This window comes from Centrocercus urophasianus, unplaced genomic scaffold (genome assembly GCF_019232065.1).
Source record: "Centrocercus urophasianus isolate 14NV4802_14NV808 unplaced genomic scaffold, USGS_Curo_1.0 seq_12, whole genome shotgun sequence".
Classification (NCBI taxonomy): Eukaryota; Metazoa; Chordata; class Aves; order Galliformes; family Phasianidae; genus Centrocercus; species Centrocercus urophasianus.
In genome coordinates, this window is record NW_024884364.1 from 36,995,570 (window position 1) to 37,020,462 (window position 24,893).

General features: G+C 38.1%; 1 protein-coding gene across 1 annotated transcript in view; it reads left to right on the plus strand.

Moving 5' to 3' along the window:
• The first annotated feature begins 5,114 nt into the window (after positions 1-5,114).
• The window catches only part of CFAP47 (cilia and flagella associated protein 47), a 259,426-nt gene continuing 239,647 nt past the window's right edge, over positions 5,115-24,893 (plus strand). Inside the window, 10 exon segments of the mRNA XM_042809679.1 lie at positions 5,115-5,131; positions 8,520-8,634; positions 9,834-10,067; positions 13,483-13,649; positions 16,947-17,062; positions 19,161-19,299; positions 20,358-20,586; positions 21,348-21,508; positions 22,944-23,071; positions 23,627-23,862. Of these exon segments, the coding sequence (XP_042665613.1) occupies positions 5,115-5,131; positions 8,520-8,634; positions 9,834-10,067; positions 13,483-13,649; positions 16,947-17,062; positions 19,161-19,299; positions 20,358-20,586; positions 21,348-21,508; positions 22,944-23,071; positions 23,627-23,862 (1,542 nt within the window).

Genomic DNA, 24,893 nt, shown 5'->3' on the forward strand with positions numbered 1-24,893 from the left:
TTCTTTTTCCCTTTTATATACTGAATGAGACATCTTTCTCCAACTATTCAATGTTCTCAATCTGCTCTCTTTAGTTTATTGATCCTTCCACTTAATTTCAGATTGCTATTCTCATCTAGAGTTATTGTTTGTCTCATTTCAGTAACATTTTCACATGTAAGCCTTTTGTAATATTTTAACATTCTCATTAACTAGTTTGTTCTAGGAAGGCAAGAAAGGCTTTCTAAATGCTTCAAATTTAAGAGTTACTTTCGATACCTCAAAGACTTTGTGTCAAAACTTCTAGCATTCTACCTTCAAATCTCCCTAGTATGTTTGCTGTGAGCCATGAGCTGTGTTTTAATTTTGATCTTAGCAGTGTGAACGAGAGAACAGTTATTTATAAAGGTACTTTTGTTTCTATTGCGAATGCTCACATTTATATTTATCTTTCACCTACAGCGCTTAAATACTTCAAAAAGAAAGACTCGGATTTTTTACAGCTTAATGTCCTGCATATTCAAAATAGATCCTTTCAATTTTAACTATCTTTACACACGAGTAGACTATTTTAATTCTTATTTGCTATTGGATTTTCTTGTTTTTAAGTGGAGACTGAATGTAACTACAATGAGGCAAACCAGCCATGTATTTAAAATGCCAAAACAATTGTTTACTAGTTAATCTGTCAATAAAACTTATCTTGGTGTTCTTGTTTACCTCTCCGCTAGTAAGAACACCTTTATTTACAGGCACAAATCTCAGATTTAGAGGCATAGTGACTTTGTCCATAGGTGATGGACCACTAGCATGGTGGAGTAAATGAGCCACAGGGTAAAAATAATTAGCAATCAGAACTAATCAAAAAACATAAGTATGCTGGAACTGAAGATCTCTCTACCAAGACCAGATGTTCTCTAAAGGCTAAGTTTTATTACAACACCAGCTACAGGAATTAAAAAAAGAAATTATATTTTAGTAAACTACATGAATTTTATGCTGTTGAAGATATAATTAGATGACCACAGGATCTTTTTCTTCATAAACATTTCAAAATGTCCATGATGACTGTGACAGACCAACTTTGCTGATTATCAGGAAATGCTTCATAATCTGTGGCTAGACGTAACAAGTGGTGTGTTAAATATTGCGTGTTGTAGAGCCCCTGAAACTAGCATAGGATGATAGAGAAGGGCTGGCCTAGAGAGTCTACCACAGAGAAATGCCTATCATGCTTTCCTCCATGGGGAAACCTCACAGGGAAATGTTTTAGTGCTTGCTGAAAGCTTTTGAGTTAGAGCATGCCACATTAGCAGCTAATTCAAATACAGTGAATTTAAAACAAATATTAAAATGCTATTAAACTTTCTCAACAGAAAATGGGTTTGGACAGATGAATTTATTTTCAGAATGCAGCCAAAAATATCAAAATATTTGAATAATAGAATGCAATAGTATAAATTGATACACTACATCTGACCTCTCTTTTGGCAACAGAGAAAAGAAGAGCACTGTCATAAGTACAGTGGCTTTCTTGATCTCTGCAGCTCAGTGCACAGCTGTTCTCAGTGATGGGAGGCTTGCAAGGAAAGACAAATGAGAAACAAGTCATGCATACAAATCCTTAATGCACTATAATTCTTGCGGCTGATAGCCCCAGCTAAATGCCTCCTTAGAGTGATGGAGAGTTGTAATCTGCATACCATTGATTTGTGCAAACTAAAAGACTAATTCTAAAACACAGTTCATTAACAATTGAGCATGGAGAAGAGTGAAGTTTGTTTCTTCAAAGACTCTGCTTATTTTGAATATTTGAGATGTTTATCAACAAAATTCTGCAGAAACTGTATGTAGGTATCTCCAACACTGCAGATAGTTCTTTGATGGTAACTGCACACAGTGTAAGTCATTGAGTGTGCAATCATCAACAATGTCTGTCCAGCAGCCACAGAGACCTTTGTGTTTGCTTCTCTTCCTCCCCCTTCCCCTGCACTTCCTCTCCTGCTCTCCCATAGAAGATTTGCCCCTTGCTGCACTGTCATGCAAGTAGGAGTCATGAGAGCACAAGTGGACTCAATTTCAAAAGACAGCTGAAAGATGCTCTTTTCTTTCTGTAGCAGGTTAAATAAGGGATGATCAAAGAATATCACAGTCTGTCAAATTACATTAGTAGCTCTTAAATGGGATTTTTTCTCTTATTGGTATGTCTCTTCCATAAGTTGGATGATTCCAATCTACTCTTAGCTATTTCTAAAGCTATGTAAGAACATTTAAAAAAATATATTCCCTAGGAATTCCTACTGCTCTTGCATAGAATTTTGTTATATACATACATATATATATATATATATATATATATTTTTTTTTTTCCACCTAGTATCTATACAGTTAGATCTCAGATATATAAACATGTTCAGTTACTGAGGAGCAACTAGAAAGTTTTGGCAGTCTCCTACATACCCCAAATGCAACCTGCTGCTGCTCACACTGAACATGCTGACCTGTAGGAGATGTCATGCTATGTTCAGGCAATGCTAATAAAATCACATGTTTTCCCCAAAGCAGAAATTTGTATGCAACTGTTTTCTGTTTGAGTGGAAGAATGAATTCTGAAGGAGATACTATCAATTAAATGCATTTTAATTTGGTGAAAATTGCAAAGGCATCTAGAATTTTAGCAATATACACCTTACAAAATTATTAAGTAAAAATACACGTTCATCGTGGCTTGCTCAATGTTTAGAATGTGATTCATTGGCAAGAATGACCGCTGTTGAGGCAGCATAGGACTGCAGAGCAGCTAACCATTAAGGACTAATTTTGGAAAGGAGTGTTCTCTTGCTCCAAACGAGGGCTATTGGAGCACCACCTGCTGCACTGTCACAAAACTGCTGCACTATTTGCTGCTGGGGACTAGCAGCAAAGGAGATGCTAAGAAAAGGAGAATGCACATGCATTTTCATGATTAGGCAACACATTTCTGATCTTTTCTACTATTCTGCCATTTACAGTATTTAGCCTGTGTTGCTAATCGGATTACTGAGTGCAGTTCTGGGCTCCACACAGGACCACCAGAGATCAAACCCTATGTCTGAGAGCACTGATCAGGCACCCCCAGAACTCTGGCACTCGGGGCCGAGCCCCGTGCATCCCGTTCCCCGCCCACCGCCCTGTGGTGCAGCCCCTTTCCCTGACCCCCAGCTGCCCTCCCCTGACGCAGCTCCATGCCGTTCCCTCGGGCCCTGTCGCTGTCACACAGAGCAGAGCTCAGCGCTGCCCCTCCGCTCCCTGTGAGGAGCTGCAGCCGCCATCAGGCCTCACCTCGGCTCCTCTGCTCTGCGCTGAGCACACCGAGGGGCTTCAGCCGCTCCTCATACATCTTGTCCTCCAGACCTTTCACATCTTCATAGCCTTCCTTTGGGTGCTCTCTAATAGTTTCGTATCTTTCTTACACTATGGCACCTAGAACTCAAGGTGAAGCTGCACCAGTGCAGAATTCAGTTCTTCAGTTAACAGAACATAATAGAAGAATGAGATGAAGCTTTCTACTGCTCCCCAGACTATAAAATCTGTACAAATATCCTTTGAGACTGGTAATATGGGTGATCTATTTTTCTACTAGATAACAGCTTTCATTATGCACTGCTTGCTTCTGTTGTTCTCTTACAGCACTGATGGATGTAATTTTGTTATATACTATATAGGTGCTTAATGAAATTGCTGACAGAAAGCTTATTGTTGAGCTGAAAGAATTGATTTCAACTCTTGACTATCTTAACTGCAAGCATGACATTTTTCCCTGTTAAATGTTTTCACTGAGATTAGGAAAAATTAGAAAATGCAAAATGACCATTGAATGTAGCCTAAAATAAAAATATACTGCCATGATATGAAGATGAAAGAATTGCATGTTGAAAGGAGGAGCTGAAAATGTATGGAAATTCTGTTATGGCAGGAGAAATGGATGTCAGTGAGAAGAGATCAATGTAATGCCTGTTCTTCACAGAATATCAATACAGACAATATATTAAACTGTATTTGAAAAAAGTGTCTGTAGATAGATTTACAGGCAGAAAGTGACATTTAAAAATAGTGCGTGACTAGACAAGAGAAAACAAGTAGTATAGACAGATCCTCAACTGAAGTAAAAGTATACAAACAGACACCTAAGCTGAGAAAGAATTATTAGAATAGAGATGCATAAGATAATCAATAAAATAGTCAAGGTCAGTTGAATGCCCACGCTTCTCCTTTATTTCCTATTATGGGAAGAAAAGATAAAAAAGAAGTAAAAAAATTGTTAAAAATCTCATAAAAGAAAGCATATGTTGACACAAGGCATCATTAACCTACTGAGTAGCATGAATTCCCCAGAGTATGTATCTTCTGTACTTTGCAAGATAAGTTCTATCCTAATTCCCATGTAATACAATTTGGAAGCTTTCTTATTGATCTTCAAAGCCATCATTGGATTGAGGACCCAACTAAATTGGGTAGTATTGCTTCATCCGTAACTTATGAAGACAAATAAGTTCTCCTAGCATAATGCAACAATAAACAGTGATGACATTCATAAGGATTAAAGTTAGTGTTTTCAAGGAAAGTGGATCAATATAAGGAGAAACCACAGAAGGTTACACTGAACCATAGTCTGATTGGATTTAAAGTATAGAGACATAGCAGTTTGCTAATGATTTCCAACTGTAAGTGAAGGTAAGGAAATAAAATAATCAAGCATATCAAAAAGGTGAGTACCTAAAGAGTTGAAAACTAGGGAGTGACCAACACTCCAGACAGTCATAGCACAGATTTAATTTATCTTACTGAGCACTTGGATTTTAAGGGAAGAAGTTGGATAAATTGCTTATAAGATGTAAAAGGTAGATGGATAATAAAGAAACATGGAATTGTACCACAAAATGACTAGACATTAATTTTCAGCCTTCAGGCAAAAGAAAATAAATTCACTAAGATCAGAACATGCTCTTCAAGAATTTTACCATTACTAAGAAAGACTATCAAAAGTGTTGAAGTAAATAGAGAGTAGGAGACCTGCATAAAATCATATATGGATATATGGTGATATATGGAACTCTATTTTAAATACATATGTAAGGGTGGTAAAAGTGGTGGGGATGATCATCCTCCGAAGGTACTTACCTCTTTTACCTAAACATAACAGATAAAAATAAATCTAAAAGCTAAAAGCTAAAAATAGACATAATAGACATCAAGTGTGGCAAGATGAATCCCACCATTTGTAAATTTGAAAAATCACATCTTACTTGTGTGGAAATTTCATACTGATTCATTTAGACCAATAGCTGTTAACACCTTGATATCGGGCTGGAAAGTCTACTGATCTAGTTCAACATTGTAAGTCTCACAGCTTTATGGAGGTCTTTATTTAAAAGCCACAGATAAATGTTAAGGAACCCCTGATTTATTGAGAGACACTTTCAGAACCATCCTTTATCTGAATCGTCCTATTACTCCATAATTTCCCCATTATCTCTGTTTTGATCAGAGATGACCTACTCAGCTCAGAAACACACATTTTCATCTTGTTTATCTTTACTGTTCCAAATTTTTTTTTTCCTAACTAGCAATTTTTATATTTGTCTAATACATAAAATCTGTGAATGGATATGAAGACTTTTAGAGTTACTAATTTTTTTATGAACAAGGATGATTTCACACGCTGTGACTGAAAAAGATAACACTGTAGGAAACAGTGCACCTATACACTTCATTATAGAGCACAGTGCTGAAATTTTTGAAATAACTGCTGTTGCCTCATGAGATCAAAAAGTTCAGCTCAGCACTGCGTGCAGACACTAGTCTTGGTCTCCAAATCAGTACTATAGTGTTACAGTTTTGCTACAGCTTCACTGCTACTAAAGCTGTTTACCCGAAGTGAAGCGTTCTACTGATACATTCTGCTTCTGCTGTATAGATTAGCTCATTGCCCAGCTCTCTGAGCTTAGAACATATTATCAAACAATGGAGACTATATATACTTATAATGCAGATTTTTAATCTGCCAATTTCTACAACCTCTCACTTACAAGTAAAAAAAGGGCAAGAAAACAGGTGTTTGTGATTACCTTGTCTCTGTTTCTCTCTTTTTTCAGTGATTTTGGTTCTGCTCCTTTCAATCCAATCTGAGAAAGGAAGTCTCAGAGAAGGGCAATTCTTGCACATGTGGTAAAGACTGATGGCTTCACTGAGCAGAAAGACCCAATAAAATCTTCATTAGTTCTGCTTCCCAGAGAATGCTCTGTTTGGTGAAGAGATCTTTGGAGCCCAAATTTGTCATTTTCAACATTCTCATTTTCCATTAAGCAGTACAATTTGCAAGATTAAATGCAAAGGAATATATCTTATTCATCATTATTTAGACTTCATCCGTTTCTGACTCTCAAAAGCTGATATAAAAATGAACAGACCTCATTTATTTTGCCAGTAAGTGGCCCAATTTCACTCAGTGTATTTTAAATATATTTATTCTTCCTGAAGTAAAATAAAAGAGGTCAGCATTCAAAGTTCAAATCCCAGTTCCTCTGGATTCAGATTACATGAACAAAGTGCATTATGAGTGACAGCTTGATTAAGTCAGTTTAACTGTCTCGGGTATCATTACGGCTTCTTGATGCTGAATTAATGTCAAATAAACCATCCTTATAATCAGTTTAATCGCGTCTTTTTTTCTGACCTCTACATTGAGCACTTTCTGAAAGGCTTTGACTGTGCTTTTAGAGATGGTAGATAAATAAGATGTACTTCTGATCTCAACGGGCAACCTGTTCCAGTGTCTCACCACCCTCACAGTGAAGAATTTCTTCCTAATATCTAGTCCAAACCTACCCTCTTATAGTTTAAAATCATTTTTCCTCATTCCTCGTGTCATTGCATGCCCTTCTTAGAAGTCCCTCCCCAGCTTTCCTGTAGGCCCCCTTCAGGTACTGGAAGGTTGTTACAAGGTCTCTGGAGCCTTCTCTTTCCCAGGCTGAAGAGCCCCAGCTCTCTCATTCTGTCCTTGTAGGGCGTGTGCTTCAGCCCCCTGATCATCTTTGTGGCCCATGAAGGAGAAAGGACACATACTTTATATCTTTGTATTAGAAATAAAAGATTCTATCATCCAAATAAAGTACATCTATTCCTTCACATTCATTTTCTCCTTATTGCTCACTATTAGGTGACTAATAAAATTACATGAAGCCAACGTGAAGAGGGGGAAGGAAGGAAAAAAGTCTGTTATCTAATGTTTCGTAACAGGGCATCATAAGGATGGCAATAACAAGCACTTCATTATAATGGTTAGCAAAAGAAGAAGAGGGCCTAGCCAAAGTATTTCAGAGAGAGCAGAACTCTTTTAATACATAACTTTGCCTGTATAAACAAGATAAGTCACAGTTAAAATCTGTTAAAAAATAGTTAAATGGATAACTATAAAAATGTATAGATATGTATACACCAAATCTAGTGAAAGACAAGGAAAAGTTCTTTGCTAGAAATCCTTTTATGACAGAAAAGATTTCTGACTGCTTCTTGCTCCAGTCCCTGCTCACAAAGTTAGCAGCCTGTCAACACTGCTGCTTCAATTGTTTCTGAATTAGTGCTCTAATTCAGAATTCACAACTCTAAACGGAAGTTGTGAAATTATCTTGCATAAAGACAGCCCTCCTCCAATGAAAACAAACAAACTAAAAAAGTACACCTATGAATGTTTTTACCTGGGGATGCTTCCCAGGTCTGGTTTGGCAAGGTATAAGCTGAAATAAGCTCACAGAATGAAGGCTAGTGACCTGTCCATAAGGCAGACATGAAGATAAAATCATTGAATCATAGAAAGGCCTGGGTTAAAAAGAACCTCAAAGATTATCTTTGAGTTTCAACCCCTCTGTCATGGGCAGGGTCGCCAACCACCAGACCAGGCTGCCCAGAGCCACATCCAGCCTGGCCTCAAATTCCTCCAAGGATGGGGCATCCACAACCTCCTTGGGCAACCCGTTCTAGTGTGACACCATCCTCCGTGAGAAAAACTTCCTCCTAATATCTAACCACCCTGCCTTGTTCTATTACTATCCATCCTTGTAAACTAACAACCTAAACAGGTGTATCCCTCTTAGGACCTTAGGGTCAAAAGGAAAGTCAGGAACAGAGAGAAATCTTTTGAGGATCCTCTTGTAATCCAGCAAGGGCTAAAGTGAAATGAAAAATCATAGCCAATTTCTTGTTTCTAATATTTTTGCTATGCATATTAAATATTGCTACAATTCTCAGTAGAATAGAAAAATGAAGTTTGTGACTGACCTAATTGGCTGTGAAGCAGAACATAACAAGTGACATATTTGCTAGTTTTTCTGAACTTTCCATTTAGAATTCAGTTATTTTGAAGTATTAGAAAGTGTGATCAGAAAGTAGAACATTTCTATCTTTAGTGTAAAAATTGAGAAATAACCTGAAGTAAGATAAACCAATGAGCTTGTGACTTTTTGGTACTTTAATGATGTTTTTATAAAGAATTTCTCTTTAAGGTTTCTCTTTGGATCAGTGTTTCTTAGATATGACCCTGTGTCCCTTGACTGCCCTAGAATTCATTCAAAGATCAGAGAAAATATGTTGGAGTATTCTCAGTTTCGGAGGGAAAAGGTAGGAGTTTAATTCCGTTATGAGGTTATCTCTCTCCTTTCCCTTCTCTTCCCCTTCTCCTTCCCTCCCCATAGAACCAAGTTACCATAAAATAGACTCAAGTACTCATCCCAAAGAGTTCCTTTCAGATTCCTTGGTTTTACTTTCTGTGCTTGTAATGGCATGCTGCCACTAGTTCTAAAGTAATCTACAGATGGGTTGCTATCACTTGAATTTTTAAGAAAGAAAACTCTATCTGTTAACAGCCTTCCTCAGCATCAGAAACAAAGGCTCCCTCCTCTCCCTGCGCCCCCTCTAGGTTTCTTGACCCATTAAAAATAAGCCTTGTGTTCTTTTTGTTTTTATCAGCTGCCATCCATGTTTGCAGCTGCTCTCATGTTTGCCTTTTAAAACATAAATATCTTGAGTCTATGTGCACTTTCAGGGGATGATGCAATCCAAGGCAAAACATTTTGGGTTTATCGAAATTGATGTTTGAGGCTTTGTGCGTGCTGCTCCCCCTCCTCTCTTCTGCTACATGGACACAAAGAGCAAAATGGCCCATTATCTGCCTAAGTGCTGAATTCTTGTCAGCAGCATTTTACCGCTTAAATTACAGCACATGAAGGCACAGGGATGCAGAAGTGGAACTTGTCTTTCTCTGCTCAGTAAATGCATGCAATGAATTATTAGTGCATTAACTGCCCCAGCAGACACCAAGCTTTCCATCAACACTCAGCCTGGTTAGCACCCTCTTAGGTCTATGCAGACCATGCCCACGAGTAATGTGCTTATCCAGAAGAGAAATCAGGCCACTTCTATTTTATTTATTTATTTAGAATCCACCTTTGCTTTCAGTAACCTGAGGAGAGGATAAAAAACCCTGCTTATGTATACACACTTCACCACTGCTGTCAGAAAGAGGGCACGTGCAGTGTGAGCCCTCTCCCTCATGCTGCCAGGAGCCATCAGCTGAGATGCCTCCCCATTGGTAAACACAGGCCAAAGGGCGACGGCCATTTTGGTGCCACCCTGGCGAGCAAAGGGCCTGTATGAGACCAGAGCTCTTCACGCGGCCGTGACATAGCGCCACCACATGGCGCCACTGCCCGGGCCCTTCCCGCCTTGGGGCAGGAGGTGGGGCAAGGACCCGCCCCTGCACGGCACCTCCTCTTCTAATTGGTAGCTTCGGAAGCGCCCCTTCTTTTGCTTCCAATCAGAGCTCCGCGTCCGTTGCTAAGCGACCGTTTCCAGGCAGCAGCTACTGCCGCCTCGGAGAGGCGATAGCCGCCATGTCGGAGGGGTGGCGGGACGTGGCTGGGGTGCGTATCGTCCCGCCCAAGCTGCGCTTCCCCGCCGCGGTGCCGGGGCGTCGATACCGCGCCGCGCTCAGCATCCAGAATCTGCGGGCGCAGAGCTGTCGTCTCCGGCTGCTGCCGCCACTCTGGCCCCAGGTGAGGGGCGGCCGGCAGGGGTGAAGCGGTGGGTGTCTGCCCCACAGCCCCCGACCGGCCCAGCCCTGGTATGAGGAAATAACGGCGGCGGCGGCGGCTCGGGCATTTTAGGGGCTGACTGCAGCTTGTCAGTGAAATGGAAGTTAGTTTGAAGAAGTTGATTAGCTGGATAAACTGGAAAGAATAGGTGACAATTCTTAGAACCAAGAGTTGTCTGTATTCTCTCATGTGTCAGATCTGTGGGAGTTTCTTTGGTTACCTGCTGCTCACGAGGAAGTGATTTCTGAGGTAACTGGAAATGCTTGGCCCTGGAGTGTGCCCAGAGAAGGGCAGTGACACTGTGAGGGGTGTGTAGCACAAGTCTTATGGAGAGTGGCTGAGAACTGGGATTGTTCAGTCTGGAGAAAAGGAGGCTCAGGGGAGACCTTACTGCTCTCTACAACCACCTGAAAGGAGAATGTGGTGAGGCGGGGATTGGCCTCTTCTCCCAGGTAATAATAACTATAGAATAATAACTAAATACAGCAATAAGATGAAAGGGAATGGCCTCAAGTTGTGCCAGAGGAGGTTCAGGTTGGATATTAGGAACAGTTTTTCTCAGGAAGAGCAGCAAGGCAATGGCACAGGCTGCCCAGGGAGGTGGTGGAGTCAACATCCCTGGAGGTGTTCAAGAGCCATGTGGATGTGGCACTGAGGGACATGGGCAGTGGGCATGGTGATGGGTTGCTGGTTGGACTAGGTGGTATTAGAAGTCTTTTCCAACCTTAATTATTGTATGAAAAATATTCTCATATTGAATTTCAATGAGGCTGCTAAGCTGAAGCCTATAAGTCAGAGTGAAATGACCTTCAGGCTCCTCAGCTCAGTATTTTCCTGAGGTGAGCAATTTGAAAAGAACTTCCTTGTTTTTTAAGTCTATTATTTTAATAGAAGTAATTAAGCTTTCTCATATGTCATACTACATTAAGAACTTTGTAGCAAATCCTGCTCAGCTTTTCTCACTGGCTTTGTGCCTTTCAGAAATGTTATCTCTCAAGAAACCTGTGATTTCCCTTTTATTTCAAGAATAGCCATATGAAAGTGGGTCAGATTTGTGAAGTGTTCCAGATTGGCTACAGATTGCAGCTTGTGCAATTGTTCTTTTCTGGGATTTTGTAGCACTGATTGACAGCTCTGTTAGGTCTCTATTGTGCTCTCGTAAATTTTCTGAGAGAAGGAGTCAATTTGTAGTGCTTGCTTGTGGAAGGCTTTCTCAGAAAAAAGTCCTTCCATCTTTTCTAAAGGTGGCACGATTCTCATTAGTTTCCCGTTCATTCATTAGGTTCTCATATTCATCTCATTACTTCCGGAAAAGTCAGTGTGTATCCAACCTTTAAAAATCTTTCCAATTGCAATGGGTATAGCCCTTGACATAGAATCTCTCTCAGATCATTAAGGTTGGTTGGACTAGATGATCTTAGTGCTCTTTTCCACCAAACCATCACCACCATGCCCACTAACCCATGTCCTTAGGTGATGTGGACCCAGCAAGACCTAACTGTGATTAGTAGTTTTGCATTTGTCCTTCATTCAGCTAGTATTTAACCTGTTAATTAATTCAAAATTAGGATCAAAATGTTGGACTTTTACTGGAGATGGAACAGAAGCTGATACTGCCTCGTGCTTATAGCATTTTGAGCTTGATTTGGTAGGGCAGTAGTTATTGTGTTTTGTTAGTTTTCGTGAGCCTTATTCATCAATTTTTCACATTGTGGAAATGGAAAGGCAGAATCAATCTTTAGAAGAGGCAAAAAGGCTTACTCAGTCGTAATTTATGAATACAGTTACTGTTAGTAAAAGAAAAAAACCCAACCAATGGAGCAAACAAAAAATAGTCGGTGCCTTAGGCTGAATACTTTAACGCCATCATCTGTGAGATGCCTAGTATGAGACTTAGGGTGAAGTGAAGTGTGACTCGTCTGTAAATATTTTGAAGTGTTACGTTCATAGAGCGCAAGAACTGAAAATTAACCTTCCTAAGCTGCCGCAGCATGAGGCTGAAACGTGCATTTCAAGGAAGTTAGCTCACAAGGCAGTTATCCATGGGTTTCATTTAAAATTTAGCACTCTAAAATATTCATTTCCCTTTACACAGAATGAATATGCATGGATGTTTAATTCTTTTTAGAGAAGAGGTAAATTGTTCACACTTTAAAATTGAAGTGTGACCATTTAAAAATCAACCCCATAGTAACGTGATGCATTTTGCATGATAAATTTCTTCTAGTTGAGTATTTATATTGCTAGGGAAATTTTAATGAAATAGGAGATGTTCTAACAATGGAATCAACAAATATGCTTATATTATTTTTTTGCTTACGAGTTCCAAATAAAGATTAGTACAGAAGACTCCAAGAATACTGGGATGACTCTTTAGACATAAGCAATTAAAGTGGACATGTAGAGCAGAAGCCTGTTATGCATAGAGTGATGTGAATTGTACTGAAACATAAGGGAGTTGCTTGATCTCTGCTGATCAAGTTTTCTGGAAATGTGGTAGCTGTGGGATTCCTACATTCTGGCGGTTTGCTCATATTGTTCTTTGTTTAAGGAAGGACGTGAAGGGAGTGTTGGACCTCAGCAGATACAAGAAGATGCTTTGTGTCATCTACTTGTTTTCTTTTTTTTCTTCTTGTTTGTTTTCCCTCTCACTTCTCCCTGAAGAAACAAGAAGTGCATGCATGCACCTTTCAAACAGATTTTCAGTGTGTAGTGGGACTTTCAGTTGAATTCAGCAGAATGTAGGTCAGATCTACAGAAAATTCTTACACAGTCTCTTTTTTGCTGCTTTGGATTGAGACTTAATCCTTGTTGCTTTTTCAGATATTAAAAAGATTCTGTATTATGTAGGAACTGCCCTTATCTTACTGTGCTTCAGAATGTTCGTGACAACAGCAACAAAACTGGAGCTTTCTTGAAAGGACTAGAAACAGCATTCTGTTACATCAACACTTCCTGAACCCATCAAATTACATTAGTCATTCAGCCTTTCTTTTACTGCTCAAGGGTGAATCACAGAATGGCTTTGGCTGGAAGGGATCTCAGAGCCCACGCTGCCCCAACCCCTGCCGTGGGCAGGGCTGCCCCCCACCAGCTCAGGCTGCCCAGGGCCCCCATCCAGGCTGGCCTTGAGCACCTTCAGGGATGGGATACCACAGCTTCTCTGGGCAGCTGTGCCAGTGTGAATAATATAAATAAATAAATAGGAAAAGGAATTTTGCAAAATTCTGCATGTTTTAAAACCAGTTTGAATTTTAAATCGATCTATTATTGTTAGTGTTATTCTGAAAATGAGCCATATGTGTAAGTTTTTTCAATCTAGAAATGAAAGTAAACATTTGTTCTTTATTTTTTATTTATTTTTTTTATGCTGCAGTTTAAACTGATTGTGGAAAATCCAGAAAACCTCGTTGCACCTGGACTTCAAGTCAAAGCTTTTGTAGAATATTGTCCTGAGGTTGAAGAAGATCTTCAAGATAGTCTACCTCTTTTAATAGAAGAAGACGTAGTTGATATCCCCCTGGTTGGGTATGCCTGTTGAAAGTTGATATTATGCCGTTACTGTTTTCAGTTTAATCTTGTGGGAAGTTTATGGCTACTAACTAGTTTATCAACTGCAATGAAAACAAAGAGAGTTTCTTTATAAAATATATATATATATTTTCTTCTTTTGAGCAGTAGATGTGTAAGAAGTTGGGTTGGTGGTTCCTTTAATCTTAGAGAGGTTTTGGATTGTTTACTCTGTATTGGTTGTGTAGTGGGGTTTTTATGAAGAACCCACTGTGTAAATCTAAAAATATAGTGGATGTTTTGTAATAAGATCACACATTTGAGGACCGTTTTCATCAGTCCCTGTGTAATTTTGTGTGTGTTTATAAAAATATATGTCTGTGTATTGTATGTACCCATTATATTGATTCAAAAGTTAAGCTTCCAAATATGTTTCATCAGCCTTTGGCTGTATGAGGATAAGATGGAATTGTTCTGGAGGACTTTTTCTCCTTTGTCTATAAAGAAAAAGAATAGAATGACAACAGCTTTAACTTTCAGATTGCTAAATTATGGCAGATGAGGTCCCTCTCAACATAAACTCTAACAATATACTTATTTGCAGACTAAGTATGTTATCTGAATTGCATGCTTTTTTATTTTCTGGGCTGATATTAATATTTGCTAATCTTAGCCACAGGCCAAAAAACAGATTCTTACCATTATCAGTCTTAATATTAGAAATCTCTGTGGTCAAATGATGTAAATGGGCATAGTTACAATTCTACACATTTGACTGATTTCACAGTATAGTAAAAGTAATTGTTAGTGTATGCTAACAGTAAAGGTTATTAAAGGGAGCAGATTTGTGAGGTGTAGAGAGCGAGATTTCTTTCCTTTTTTTGGAAGGCAGGGATGCTTTTATATGCTATTCTTAGGGTTAAGTTATCACATAATGCTATGTGGAATCTAGAATTTCTTCTATTGATCCTTCTGGTGTGGCAGGTTTCTTGTGAGTTATTAAGAAGTAGCTGTCTCTAAATGTGTTCTGCAATGGTGCATTTCCTAGAAGAAATCTGTTCTTATTGGTTCTGGAGATGAGACCTCCTTGGACAGATTTCACTTACAGAAATAATGCTGCTGGCAACCTCTTTCTGGAAAAAACTTGCAGTAGATTGCTAAGTTTGTATTCAGTTCTTGACCCTTTAATACACTACATATGTAAGATTATTCTGTACAAAGAAATCTTTAAACACACTATTTATCATTTTGAGAAAATAATATAGGTAAGAATATGTGAGAACTCAGTGGTTGAGAAATATTAACCATAGGTTTTTCCTAAGAAAGAAAGAAGATATTACTTTGGAATGGCTGCAGAAGTCTTTAATATGATGGAGAACGCTGCCAATATAAAAAAACAAAAGCAAAAAACAAAACAAACAACTCGCAAGTTGTATTTGGAGGAAGCCGGCGCTGTGTCTCTTACCTCCTTTTCCTCCAACTGGAATGAATATAATTCTAACATGTAGCTCGTCTTCCTGTATATATTTTTAATAACTTTTTTATTATTACTAATGCATCGCATCATCAGAAACATGTAGTATACATTAATCTTATTTTTCCTAAAGTGTCAAAAGTTGAAATAGATAATCTTGAAATCATTAAGCGTGTGCTTAGATTTCTCTGTAAGTGTTGTGTATGTTTTTGTATGTTTTGTGACACATGCACATAGACATTTTGTATGTTTTTGTGACACATAAACAGAATTTTTATCAATCACGGATTCTGACTTCTGGCCCCTTCAGGTACTGTGCTTTTCATTTTCTATGGGGAATGATGCTGAATCTGTGTACCGGTGGTACTTTTAAAAAGTATTCACACGTATGAAGAACAGAACTACATTTTAGGGCGTGTGAGGGCATGTTCAGAAAACTCATAAAAGTAATCCAAGAATAGAATAAAGAATACTTGGCAGTTGCTGATATTATTTAGACTGGCCTCTTTAAATGTCTGCTACTTCTCTCGTAGGTATTTGTTTATTTCCAGTCTTCTGTGTTTCAAATTATACAGTTTTTCACCTTTCATTTCCGCTCTATGTATGCTGTTGGGTCTTGTGTAGAAGTATTTCACATTTCTCATGAAACTTTTTGGAAGAATGTCTAAATAGTTGGTGCATGTTGTGAAGTTTTTATGATCTGTTCAATTGTATTCTAATCTTGTCTTGACAGGGTTGTTTTGGTGATTTTGTTTTTACCCCTACATCCTGCTGGGCTTGATCGTCCCTATCAAGAATTCACTATTTTATTTTGAATTTCAATAAATTCTTATTGAGAATTAAAACCAGTGTATTATTATGCCCAAGAGCAACTTCTTTTGTTGCATTCCTGATTCCTTGTTTTTTCCTTCCCTCCTTTTCTCCCACTAGCTTTCACTTGCTCACTCCTGTCCTTCATGAAGAAGGTTTCATGAGTTAGAGTTTACTTAGAGGTACTTATGAGGTAGAGTTTACTTAGCTCTCCAAGGAGATTATTTTCTTTCTCCTGTTAGTGTTTTGTAGTGTGTGAAGCAGTGAAGCAGTGCAGATCATAAAATGCAAATTGCTGCATGTTCCTCTTGGTAGGTAAGAGGAGATAGACAGCTGTGCTCATACAAAATCCTAATTCATTTTGAATGCAATTTTACATGAGATCAGAAGTGTGCTTGCGTTAGTAACTGAAGCTTTTACAAGTTTGCTTAAGGAAGCAGCAGCTTTTCATTATGGCTAAGCAGTTCCCACCCTATCCAGTGAGGTTGTCATGCTGCAAGAGGCTCTTAAGTAAATAATAGAAATAATTTTTCATTACTCACTTCCTGTGTTGTAATATGTTTTATAGAAACTGCATGAAATATTTATAAAACAAGAAATCCAAATTGAAATGGACATGCATATATTTTCTCTGCTTTTAGTTCAGGCAGCTGATAGTGAAATATGGTGAATGTCAACTTCTGTGCTGCAACTGACTCAATGTAGTGAAAGCTTTTCTAATTAATTAAAGTTCTTTGTACTTAATAATGTATTCGAAACTAAACAGAAATGTATTCACTCTGTTTTGCCTAAATACGTGAGGATAATTTGTACTAAAGTTGCAGTCATTTAACAGCTTGATAGATAAGCTTTTTTGTGTGTTCTCTATATATGCTATAGTGCTAGAGTGAGCTTCATTAGTAGGACTACTAGGAGGAAAGCAGAATTCTTTCCATTGTGGTACTCAATCAAATGCCTTGAAGATACAAATTTATTTTCAAGTTTTCGGAGAATATAACCATGTCTTTTTTCTTTTTTCTTTTTTTTTTTAATTCTCCTTTCTACAGGTTAATTCCATCCTGTTATCTGGAAACTGAGCCAGAGGTTGATTTTGGTACAGTGGTTGCCAACAGTAAAATAATTAGTAAAGAGATTAGTATTGCTAACCATGGATCATTGCCAGGTAAATGTTTAGTTCGCATTAAATTGTGAAAGTTTTTCTTCTTGGAAAATGTAATTTTATGCAAGTTCTGAGTTAGGCATTTAATGAGTATTGTGGTTTCATGAGTTGGGTTTACATGGCAAGGTTTTGCTAGTGGGCAGAGCAGTTCAAGGGGCTCTATGAGCAGAACCTAGCAGTGCCCCATGTCAGGGCAGAGCAGCTCGGAGTGCTGCAGCCTGTGGGAAACCCATGTGGGTTCAGTACAGGAAGGACAGCATCCCATCCTGTGGGAGGGACGTCACATGGAGCAGAGGCAGAGAGTGACCGTGTAGGAATGGCAGAGGTGCAGCCATATGGATTGACTGCAGCCCCAACTCCCTGTTTCCCTGCCATTCAGGGGGAAGAGGCAGAACAGGGTGGATGCAGGGAAGGTGATTTTACTTTTTGGTTTCACTGATTTAGTCTGTTCTCATTAAGCGATAAATTATGTCAATCTCCCTTACGCTGAAACTTTGCTTATACTCCCTTTGCCCATGACAGTAATTGTCCCAGTCTGAACCTGTAGGCATCCTGCCTCCCATCCTCCCTATTTTCTTTTCTTCCTCCGTCTGAATGAGGTGGAGTGAGAGAGGTGTGTGATGGTGCTGAGCTTCCTGCCTGAGTTACATCACCGCTGTTCTTAATGGTCCATTACTTCTGTAGGCAGTACAGAAGTAGTGTCTGCTCAGGGAAGAAGCACTGGTTTAGCATCTTCCAAAATTCTTGTAGGTCTTTTTTCCTGAATCATGTCTGATAGATTTTTTTTTTTTTTTTAAGTTTCTTATTAGCTCACTATGTCCAGCATAAATAATAGTAAATCACCTCTGCTCTTGCTTTGTGTGTTGTCTTTGTGATTTTCTGATCCCACTAGCTGTCTGTTGAATAAATAAACATAAGCTCCCTGTACTTTCAAAATCTCTGGAATGGGAATTGAACCATACACTTTATGAGAAGTTTTAAAAAAAAAAAAAAGGTATTTCCTTTTTCTGCCATAGCATTTGAAATCATAATGCTTTCCAAACATTAAAATCCTTCAACTTCTGTGAGGGACAATTCTAAGAATTATAGGAAACATGAAGACTGGAGTGTAAGAGTGCCAATGTGATCTACATAGTCTCTCTTCCTTTTCTTCTAGTAAAAGCTGCAGATACCTTTCCTCAGAAATTAGGTGGGCCTCACCTGGAGTTCTGTGTCCAGATGCGGAGTACAGGAGGGACATGGTCCTGTATAATTAGAGCAGAATTTGTTTGTGTAAATCAAAACCAACAAAAGTGGATAGCTGTTGAGTATGTTTAAGTCTGCTAGTTTAAAGATAATTAAAACAAACTCAACAAGACCAAAACCTGTTTACCTGTCACATGGTGATCTGGATAGTAGCTGTGGTAAGACAAGTATGTAGGCATGAGCTGAAATGTTTAAGTGAATATTATTTAAAGTAACTTAGAAGATTCCAAGGTATGTGCTCAAAATATAGGGTTTTTGTTTTAAAGGTGGATTTGACTAGTAAGTCTTGCAGAGTACTCAGCTTGTGGATTCGTTTATTGACAATAATGAGCTATGTGAAAATCTTGAGCTAGGGGTAACATACAGTTTAAAAGAAGATGGTGTGTTTATTTGAATAATGTTAACATGCCACGAAAGAGCAATTTGTGAGAGTTTCTAAATAAATGAAGTTTCATGTTAGCAATTCAATTTATTCCATGTTACAGCTCTTTAAGTTTTTCAAGGCTCTAGCTGGTTGGATTGGTAGAAGTTAGGAGAAAACTAAATAATTTTGTTCTTCTTGTCCTATAACTGACTAAAATTTGTAATGAAAACACTTTCTTCACTTTTTTTTAATTTAAATATACATATCAACTTATTAGTTTGAGGAATGATGATTAGAAAAATGGGATTGAAACTAATATATGTTTTATAGATACATTCATAATTTACATAACGTGGAAATTTTCACTTTGTATAGGAAATATTTCTATTTATAAACACTGCTGCACAGTACATACAGGAGCCTGTCATTTGTTATTCTAAGTGTTTAATAGAGGTATATAAATCTACAAATTTAATGTATTGTTTCTTGTAGGTACATTTAAAATATCATATACTGGGGATATTCTGCTTGACATAGAACCTACAAGTGGAATGGTAGAGCCCAAATCGTTCAAGGTGGTTAAAGTGCATATCTGTACAGATGTACCAAGAATCATCAAAGAAATGATAAAGTGAGTATATGACTGATATAATTGCAGTCTGTAAATTACGTTCTTGTCTGTTATTAATTCTAAAAATTATATGAATCTGTTTACCTAAACAAAAAAAAAGCTCCCAAGTTTGGTATAGATCATAGAATCACAAGGTTGGAACGGACCTACAAGATCATCTAGTCCATCCTGGTTATTTTTATTTATCTTTTCCTCTAAGCATTTTTTTTTTTTTTTAAATCTCTGCACGAGCAAATTTCTCAGAGGAATATTCTTTTCTGTATTTTTGTAAAAATTATTTTCTGTTTTGGTGAATTCAGTAATAAGAAGCTGAAAGATGATGTTCAGAGAAGTTGAGTTTCTCTTGAACATCTGCTGTGGCATTATATATCTGATAATTCAAAGATTTTACAGCTCTGAAGCTATTGAAAAGAAGAGTTGGTTCTGTTAGAACGGAGTATTACATTACTACATCTGATTCTTTTGTAAGAACACAGATTGTTTCAGTAGAATAAGATTTTTGTAAGAACATAGATTGTTTCAGTAGAATAAGATTTATACAACATCTATATGGTCCTTTGGTGTTCAGTGCTGTCATGAAACTTGGGCATTCAGGAAGGAACAATACCTGTTCTATGCAATTCATCTAAAATGAACTTCTAGCTCCAGTTTTCTGAGAGAAAATTACAGGTATACACCAACATGGATTTCCAGATACACAAATTGTCAGAGGAAAAACAGGAGCATATCATTTATGGACATCTTCTGAGATGCCATTCCTATTTGAAACAACAGTGTGCCAACAAAATTGAGAAGAGGAGGGGAAAAAGGAAAAACTGGAAAAACTCCCCCAAACCTTATACTGCAATGTGTGAATTTATTTATTCATTTTTGTGTGATTGGTGATATATCTGCTAGGAATTGTACATTGGGTGTACTTTTTTGCTTTTATTATCTATAGGACAATAATTTTAGTTGAAATGTTTTGATTTGTTTGTTTGGGTAGTTCTATTGAAAAACAGAGTGACTATTTCTAACATTTCTCTACATTACCTATAATTTGCTACTTTTACTGACAGAGTGGAGATGGAAGGACGTAGCTCTACTGAAGTATGGATCAAAGCTGTTGTTGTGGAACAAGTTCTTAAAGTTCTAGGACTGCCTTCTGGAAATGTATTGGAATGCATTAATTTTGGATCGGTTTATTTTGGGTCTTCAAAGACTAAACAAATATCTTTACACAATGATAGTCCAGAGTGTACGGACTGGGTAGCAGTACTGGAAGACAATGCTGTTGGAGGGGAGATGGTAAGATAATATATATAATAATAATAATATATATATATATATATATATAAAAAGCTTAATATGTTAATGTTTTAGTATATTAAAATATATGTGTTAAATATATATATAATATATAAATATATATGTTAAAATGTTAAAGCTTAATATGTTAATATGTTAAAAGTTTATTTCTGCTTTTGCATTTTTTGTTTCTCCACACTGGTCTTCTGACTGCATTTATGGTGTCACACTACATCCTCATTAATAAACTCACTGTCACTTCTCTCTAGTGTACAAAAGCTACCATGTCTTTACTTTGGAATTAAGTTTTTTTTCAGATACTTGTTTCAACATGTGACATTGTAGCATTCAGAATGCTAAGTATGTTCCTTTCTTCCTTTTTTTTTTTTTTTTTTTTTTTTGTGGTGGTGGTTTTGCTTAATGCATTTGTTGTGATTTGAGAGTTGTCAAAACAGTCTGGTGTTGCAGAATGTTGAATGCTTGCAGTTTCAATTGTTTTTTTTTTCTGTGATAGTGAAGTAATCTGACTAACCATCACCTTTAAAAAAAAAAATAAAACATTTATGTAAAATTAGTTAATTAGTTGTGTGTTGTGAAAATATGACTTACTGGCGTTCCTTAGGTTACGTCTTTTTACTTCTTGTGAAAGATATAAGACTGCATAGGGGAAAAAACAAAACAAAACAAAACAGGAAAGAATTTGAGAACATAAAACAGCAAGCTGAGCTGTTGACATATCCATGTTTTGATTTTTCTTTTAGGGAACAGATCTACAGAAGAGTGCAGATGCTGTTTTACAAGATTTGAGCTTAATAAACAAAACAAGAGATTTAGATGTTTCCACCTTAATCTGGTGCATTCCTGATCAGGGAACCTTGCCACCTTATAAAAAGTCCGTGGTTACACTGTGCTTTTGTCCAAAGTGAGTGAGTGTCCTAACTACAAATGTACTTGGGATGATGCATTCTTGGGTGTATTTCTAGACTGGGGGAGGAGAGTCTGGATAACAGCCTTGCAGAAAGGGATCTGGGGATTCTGCTGATGAGAAGTTGAGTAAGAGTCAGTAGTGTCCTGTGAAGCAAATGGGGCCAACTGTACTGTGGGGTACTTTAGACCTCCTGTTAACTGGGCAAGAGAAAGGATTGTCCCAGTCTGCTCTGTGCTGGTGAGCCCTCAGCATGTGCACAGTTTTGACTAGCATAGTATAAGAAGGGCATGAAACTATGAGATAGCATCAAAAGAGGGGCTTCAAAGATAGGGAAGGGTCTAGAGGGAAAGAGAGATGAAGAGCAGCTGAGGCTCCTCGGTGTGTGCAGAGCACAGGAGCCGAGGTGAGGCCTGATGGCGGCTGCAGCTCCTCACAGGGAGCGGAGGGGCAGCACTGAGCTCTGCTCTGTGTGACAGCGACAGGGCCCGAGGGAACGGCATGGAGCTGCGTCAGGGGAGGATTAGATTGGGTGTTAGGAGAAGGCTCTTCAAAAGATGATGGATGGACACTGGCACTGGCTGCTCAGGGCAGTAGGCATGATCCCCAGGGCTGGAGTTAAGAGCATTTGTACAGTGCACCCACACAGGTTTTGAATTTTAGGTGGTCCTGTGTAGAGCCTGGAGCTGGACTCAATAATCCTTTTGGGTCTCTTCCAACTTGGGATATCCTGATTGCCTGGTTCTATAAAGTTAAATCTGAAATAGTTATTTTGGAGATGTTTTGTAGTTCATAAAAGATGCCTTTGGATCAGGAATTGAGTAAGCTTCTTTTGAGATAAGAATAATCTTAGTAGATTTTGCAAAGGGAATGCATTATTGCTCCAATTAAATGTGTTGAAGATTGAGAAAGTTCTGTCAAAGAGAAAGAGGCAAATGTCTTTTTCAGGACATTAGACTTATTTCATAAAGTTATCATATATGTGCAGCAATATGAAAGAGTAGATATTTAATCACCAAGAGACTGAAACATTTTGGGAGAGCTTTCTTTGTAATTAAAAAAATAGTAGGCATAATGGAACATTTCTCCTTCCAACAAGGAAGACAAACAGGAAATGGAATGAGCACTTTCTCTTGCTGGAACTCTTATAAGTGGTTCATGTGCAGGGAATCTTTAGAATACTATTGTAGAAACATGTGAATGGTAAAGATATCTAATAACTAGCATCATAGGCATACAGATACTGCTCAGTTAAATTTGTTAACTTTCAATTTTTTACAGAAACTATAAAAATATTTTTTTCAATCGGTAATCAATAGCAAAGAAGCTGAAGTAGATGACAAAAATTATGCTTTTTTTGTTTGTTCGGGTTTTTTTTTGCTTTTTTTTTTTTTTTTTTTAATCTTGTAATTAGAGATTATGACTCTCACAGGAAATTTAAAGCGGCCTTTGTAGCAAGTGATTCACCACCAAAACAAGATTATATATTATTCCTGAGATTTGAGGCTGCTGGTAATAAAGATCTGCAGACCCCCAGTGACGGTACCACACCAAGTACAAGTATGTTATAGAACTGTATAGTCACTGTATATGGATGATAAAATTGTATATCTTGATTTTTTTTTTTTAAATTTCTTCTACTACTACTTAACAGTGTTATGGGAAGCTTTTATGCCTTAGCACCAAAATCTGTTGTGAGTAGAAAGAGTTGAGTGTGTTCATGCATGCCATGAATGAATCTGTTCGCAGTGAACAGCTAAAACTTGATGTAAAAATTTGGGAGGGAGGAGACAAATACCAACATCCATTTGTAAGTCACTAGCACATGGGTTATACATTTAGCATTTTGAGGATGAAATGATATTCATTTGAATTTAATAAAAGAACAATTTATTTTCTAGCAGCCATTATCAATAAACATGTCTGTGTTCAAATCTTATAGAAAACTGCCTCATAAATCATAGTGTCTAGCAGTATTATTTTGATTTTACAACCATACAGCTATAGCGTGATGGTTCTTGCTGGTATGCTAATACATTTCTGTGGTAATGTATGGGTGGTGGTTGTTGTTATTGTTTATTTACTATTTTCTGTTTGTGTCCATTTCTAACACAGAGAATCGTCCTAATAGCACAGAATTGGCTGTGACAGGTTCTGCTCTTCCTGTCATGTTAACTTTAAATCGAGGACCTGTAATTAAGTTTATGGACTGTTTCCCGGGTGAACAAACACAAGTTTTGTGCACACTCAAAAATGAATCTGAGTCCCTTCCAGTAAAATTCAGTTTCCGCAAGACTGCTCATTTTAATATTTCTCCTGAAAAAGGAAAAATTAAAAAAAGTTCTACTAAGGTAATTATCTCTTTGTCATAGATTATATACATAACTAGGTTATTTTACATGGATCAGTAGTGAAGTTTGTTTAAAGTAAAACAGAATAATTTAATTTCAGCAGCTATAATATTTAATATCAGCTAAATGCATATTTTTTTCTCCTTATATATTCTGTGATTCTATAGAATCATAGAATGGCCTGGGTTGAAAAGAACCACAATAATAATCTGGTTTCAACCTCCTGCTATGTGCAGGGTCACCATCCACTACACCAGGCTGCCCAGAGTCACCTCCAGCCTGGCCTTGAATGCCTCCAGGGATGGGGCATCCACAGTCTTTTTTGGCAACCTGTTCCAGAGCATCACCACCCTCTGCGTGGAAAAATTTCCTCCTAATACCTAACCTAAACCTCCCCTATCTCAGTTTAAGATCATTTCCCTCTTGTCCTATCATTATTCACCCTTGTAAACAGCCGTTCCCCCCTCCTGTTCATGTGCTCCCTTCGAGTACTGGAAGGCTGCAATGAGGTCTTCCTGGAACCTCCTCTTCTCCAAGCTAAATAATCCCAGTTCCTTCAACCTTTCCTCAAAGGAGAGGTGCTCCAGCCCTCTGATCATCTTTGTGGCCCTTGAACCTGCTCCAAGAGCTCCACATCCTTCCTGTACTGGGGGCCCCAGGCCTGGGTGCAGTACTCCAGATGGGGCCTCACAAGCGCTGAGTAGAGGGGGGTGATCACCTCCCTCTCCTTAATGGTCTTTCCTGTACTCCAGGAAATAGCAAGAGATATTTTAAATTTGTAAAAGGTAATTATAGTAAGAAAATTTTCATAGAATCGTAGTAGGGCTAAGATTGGAAGGGATCTTAAAGATAATCCAGTTCCAACTCCCTTACAATGGGCAGGGCTGCCACCCACTAGCTCAGGCTGCCCAGGGTTCCATCCAAACTGATGTTGAACTCCTCCTGGGACAGAGCACCCACAGCTTCTCTAGACAGCTGTGCCAGTGTCTCACCACCCTCTGGGTAAAGTGTTTCCTCCTAACATCTAATCT